The 5,215-nt window shown below is 38.1% G+C and overlaps 1 protein-coding gene across 2 annotated transcripts; it reads left to right on the top strand.

The window, feature by feature from the left end:
* The first annotated feature begins 890 nt into the window (after positions 1 to 890).
* On the top strand, positions 891 to 4,307 carry LOC122648340. Of its 2 annotated transcripts, none has more exons than XM_043841569.1 (6): positions 891 to 1,006; positions 1,089 to 1,131; positions 1,224 to 1,270; positions 3,233 to 3,294; positions 3,383 to 3,434; positions 3,941 to 4,307. In XM_043841569.1, the coding sequence occupies exons 1-6, from the start codon at positions 980 to 982 to the stop codon at positions 3,965 to 3,967; spliced, it is 258 nt and encodes an 85-aa protein (XP_043697504.1). In that variant the 5' UTR covers positions 891 to 979; the 3' UTR covers positions 3,968 to 4,307. The 2 variants fall into 2 exon arrangements, with proteins under 2 accessions (XP_043697504.1, XP_043697503.1); XM_043841568.1 differs by having other exon boundaries at positions 3,761 to 4,307.
* The last annotated feature ends 908 nt before the right edge of the window (positions 4,308 to 5,215 follow it).

Raw genomic sequence — 5,215 nt, 5'->3', positions numbered from 1 at the left:
CCAAATCAGATTTGGGGAAATTTCAATAGATCAAGGTGTCAGATGGACAGAAAATCTTGGGTGGACCTTGTAGATGGTCCTTGACAGCCCTAAAACCTCATCAAAATCCAACGGACAGATTACCTGTTATAGGGAAAATTGACCTGTCCAAAAACCCTAAAAAAAGGGGTTCCGCTAGGGTATGCAGACAGCAAAAGCCTTCAAAAAATCTATACCATGTGAAGAGGAAATCTAAGAGATCACTGTCGTAGGTAATATGCTTCACGTGGTTGATGATTTTGATGTGGATTCATCTTCCACAGTGATCCGTGCAATAGAAAAGCTGACCAACAACATTTATAGAAGAAACACTAGTTTTTCTTCATGTCATTATCAGCTAGGGTTTCATTGAATAGATATGGCAACATAGGTTGCTGCAAACCACAAAGAGAAAGCCCTAAAGGCTTTCAAAGCAGAGATTAGGGTAGTTGATTACCGAGGCTTTGATACCATCTAATGATATGAAAACCAGGAAACCAGTACCTACAAAGCTAAAAGAGGAAGAGTGAAGGGAGAGAACACGATGGAAGGAAGAGAAAGTATTCACGGTAGGATTCAGAATGGCCTACCGTGAGCCTAGGTCCACCTACTTATAGCTTAATAAATAGAAATTTACAAGAAAGGACTGAAATAGTCTTTACACAATTACAACTAAACCCATCACAACTAGACCCAGCCAATAATACATGCATTACATAAAACCCCCTAATCTATAATGTTTAACAAGTTATATTTGGGTTGCACTAGATCTCCCAGAAGATGGGGCAGATTCATCATGATGAATATTACCTTCTAGACAATTCCTTAGTAACCATATGCACTTTTGTTTTTCATTCAGAGTGCTTGTACAAACTGCTTGGTTAACCCAGTCTCTGGGGTTTCAAGCAGTCCGGCGACACCTACTGTTTCAGCCGCTTCAGTTCTTCCATCGTTGCAATATATGTTGCTGCAGAATGCTAAGCAGAAGGTGTGCATTAGCGAACTCTTCTATCTCTTTATTCACTTCGTTCCTGCAGTTGTTTATTGTGGTTTCTGGTTGATGTTTACAGGATCTACTAATTAAAATGATTAAATATGTGGAACAATCATCTGGTAATTCTTTTCTTTGCATTTCTTCAAACCATTCCCATATGTCTTCATCTTGATTGTTGTATGTCTTTGTATTCTTGTAATGCTCTACACAGGCCATCAAGCAGAGTCTGCTGACGTCGGCAGTACTGAACTCCTACAGGTATACATTGCTTTTCTTGCTTAAGAATCCATTTATAATTGAATACACTACGACATGTGATGAAGTACAAGGCCAGCATAGGATAAGAAAGAACCAAAAAGGCCAGCCCATTCAGGCCCAATAACTTAAGTTATAACCAGCCCATGATAGGCCATGACTTAAGCCCATCAAGAGCACATATGCAGCCATCGACCAGCAGCCTTTGGAATTTCTATTTTGGCTGATTATGTGGGCCCATGTTGCTGCCAGCCTGCCACATATGGAGTTACTACAATCTTTCCTAGTTACTATTTGTTCATGGCCAGAATAGGAGAGAGAGAGATGTCAGTGTAGGTCCCACTGTTTATTGTGTGAGGAGGGTATAAAGAATCTGTACAAGGGCAGTGTAGCCATCTTTTTCCCTTAGTAAATTTATAATTTTCGTGGTAGCAAAGGATTTTCTTTCTAAAAGTTCCTAAATTTCTTGGCAGCCAAGTAACCCACACAATAGAGTGGTTACTTATTTTCTAGTTTTTCTTCGTTTCTATTTTCTGTACGTGTTCGTATCTCCTAATCAAACCATCATCTTGTTTTGATATTTTAACCACATACTCACCCCATTAGGATCTCTAACATATTTTAGTTCAGCCCCATCAGATTTGTGGTTTTCAAGTTCTTGTCGCGTATAGTTTCTGACTTAATGCCATATTCATAGTTTTCTAGTTCACTGCGATTTTGGTTTCTGTAGGTTTTGCTGGTTTTTGTTTGTTTCAACCTAGCTTACCTCATCAACATGATAGATGCTTCTGCTATTTGCAAAATGTGTTTTTAAATGAGCTTAGATAAATGAGCCCGCTTTTTTTTCAGAATATTGCTTTTCACAGTTTTGTATTATTTGAGTTTATCTTCTTTTTAGGTGTCAAAACCGTTATCCCAAAAACTCGAGCTGTTAAGTAAGGGAAACAACAATGTATATTGATACACAACAACACCCCCAGGGGGCATGTGCAGGCCCACACACACATACGGCTCTGCATGTGACACAATGACATGTTGGCGCCATCATGGCACCAAGGGGCATAAAGCATAGGGGCACTACAACACATAGCACAAACCCTGCACTTACCAGTGATTGAACACCTGACCTCCTGGCTCTGATACCATGTTACAACCACTTATCCAAAAGCTTGAGCTGTTATGTAAGAGCAACAACAACAACATTAGGATTGTAATATTATGCTCCTTTCATTACTTAACAAAGTGTTCACCTAAGAAAAAACTGAAATGGCATATTTTAGTACCTGTTAAGTTTGTCTGCTGACTCTGCCCTATATGGTAGTATGATGTACAATTTTTTATACTGAAATGGTAGATCAGGTTGTGGCCACAAGTCAGCAATTTGGTTTCCACTAATGGTTGATACAAGACTGGCCGGGCCCGTGCCAGATGGTTGAACCTGTTGAAATCATGTAGCCACAAATCAAGGCTGATTCATCCGAGTTATTTATGTATCTATTAAAGGATTGTGGTTTATGGGCTAAAGGAGACAAAATTATAAACTCATTGAAACTAAGATGTCAAGGTCATCGACTGCTGTACCATGGATAAGCCCTGGCTGATCCAAGTCATTATGTATTTTATAAGCGAAATATGTATGGGCTTAAGGAGACTTGATGTGATTTGTTAGAAACTAAGACGACCGACTGCTTGACCTCTGGGCTGCATATTGTTTTGTGCTCACAATTTTATTGCAAAAGGTTTTCTGGACCAGTCCTACTGACTTGCCAAATGGCAAATCCATGAGGAAGACACATGTTGCCAATTTTAAACAGATAGGGCCTGGAAGGCTGGCCTGCCTGACTGAGTTAAGTGAATGATTGATATGACCAATCTGAACCAGTGGATTGATAGGGTAGCCTCTGAATTGGTCTAGTTTTCCTACAAACAGCTGACCACAGTTAATATTAATGTACTGTCATGCAGATATCTCCTGCTTCTGCTAGGGAAAAAGAACTACAAGCTCAAGTGATTCATCTGCAGCAAAGGTGTGAAGTTAGTCCTTCGTCTTATTTACTAGATTGCTTACTGTTATTAGGTTTTCACATCTTTACTGAAGTTATTCTTCAATGTCAGTATTGACAGGCTTGTTGAAGAGTTGCAGAGACTGAAGATGATAAATGCTCAGGTGTGCTTCTTTCTGTTACTCAGCCAGTCTCATCTGTTACGCTTTTTTTTGGTATTCCCAGAAACCCTGGTTCCTGAAGAACTAAGAATATACCGTCCTTCAGGGAGCTGCTAGCTCCCACTCTAGTAACCATTTGAAGCGGCAAACATGATGTAACATTTAGCATATTGTGTTATGTTTGCCTCGTCTGTTTGTTCCAACTTTTCTTTTTCTGATCTTGTCTTGTAAGAATGTTCTCTATTATTTTTCTTAATTCATATTATTGTTGTAAGTAACATGAGTCATCGTAGTTGATATGAAGTTACATAAAACCCTGTGGTTTGCAGCTAGAAAGGCAATTGAATGCTCTGAACAAGCAGGATGTGAGGATTGGGAAAGAGCACGGAGAGCCGTCGTGACACTCCCAACCTATTTTGGTTTTCGGAGTTGAGAACCGTTGATTCATCCTATTTCATGGCTAGTCGATGTCCTGAAGTTAAAACTATCTACATCCCTGTGGGTTGCAGCTAGAAAGGCAGTTCAATGCTGTATAAGAAGCAAGAGAGGATTGAAAAATAGAAAAAAGAGCAGTTATGACAATCCCCAAGTCCCAACCCAACCTTGTTCTTTAATTGAAAAGATCTTCTCTGGAAGGGGTTGAGGAAATGAGTTGGTTTTGCAGGAGTCGCGGCATTCATGTGCTTTAATTGTATTTTTTTATTGTACAAAATTATAAGATATAAGATATGGATGTGGGTGAAGAATGCGCACCCAAATTTTGAGATGATATCTGTATATTTGGAAGGGCCGCATTAGTATCTTTTGTAATTCAAATATTTAATGACTAAATTATATTTTCGTACCAAAATTTTTTATTTATATTATATTTTGGTATTTTGCTCGTGCTCTCCTTCAAACTCTCTCTCCCATCCCCTAATGAAAAAAAAGAAAAAAAAAAAGTAGGCGATCCTTGTGTTATGGAGTATGGACTAAGGGTGTCAAAATCAAATTGAAATCGTTTCCTGAAATTAAATCCACAAGATGATGGCACTCATGTGTATTTGAAGAGCATGCAAGATAATGACAGTGCTTAAGATTAACATGATTGTAAGATTAATTTAGGAAAAAAAAACTTTATCCAGGAGTGTGATTTATGTCAGCACTCCCATGAGTCTATCTCTCTCTGTCTTTCTCTCCTCTTCATATGAAAAGAAACCTATACTCTCTTGTTTTGAGGAGGAAAGATACATGAGAGTTTTGGCGTGAGCTACACTCTCGGACAGAAAACTACTTCCCATTTATTTTGCATAAAAGTTTTTTAGGAATAACCCCTTTATTTCATCATCTGCCGTGGGTAGATTTTGAATACTGAACTTTCATTGTATCTCATGGATTTTGCTAAGATCATAGAACTTATGAGGATTTCCAATGCAAACATATTATAGAGGGTACTTGGCATCGACAAAACATAAAATGAGGTTGTGGAATTGTGGGTGGGAAAAAATATATATATATTTATTTGGACAGTTAATTGGTCGTGTGATGTCACATTGTCACATCTGTGACTTAACATTTTCATACTTCGTTTATGGGAAACATGCGAGTTGTTTATTGTTAGATAAAGGGGAGATGATCTGGATTAACCACATGTTAAATTTGAGAAATTTGAAATGTAAATTTAATTCTATAACTAGACTTCTCTGGTTGTTTTTTTTGGGGTTAAATACATATACTTCTTAAAATGTACCCAATATTTCTCATGCATCTCTAAGGTTTTGATAATTTTATACACATCCTTTGAA

Source organism: Telopea speciosissima, unplaced genomic scaffold (genome assembly GCF_018873765.1).
Source record: "Telopea speciosissima isolate NSW1024214 ecotype Mountain lineage unplaced genomic scaffold, Tspe_v1 Tspe_v1.0827, whole genome shotgun sequence".
NCBI classification, from domain to species: domain Eukaryota; kingdom Viridiplantae; phylum Streptophyta; class Magnoliopsida; order Proteales; family Proteaceae; genus Telopea; species Telopea speciosissima.
The sequence above is the reverse complement of the archived record's forward strand: the minus strand, read 5'-3'. Positions and strand labels throughout refer to the sequence as shown.

Bases quoted from the DNA above. Each gene is read 5' to 3' on its own strand.
- LOC122648340 (XM_043841568.1), top strand. From the start codon at position 980: ATGTTGCTGCAGAATGCTAAGCAGAAG. The intron at 1,132-1,223 runs GTAATTCTTTTC...TGCTCTACACAG, and splicing joins ATATGTGGAACAATCATCTG to GCCATCAAGCAGAGTCTGCT. The intron at 3,435-3,760 runs GTGTGCTTCTTT...TGTGGTTTGCAG, and splicing joins TGAAGATGATAAATGCTCAG to CTAGAAAGGCAATTGAATGC.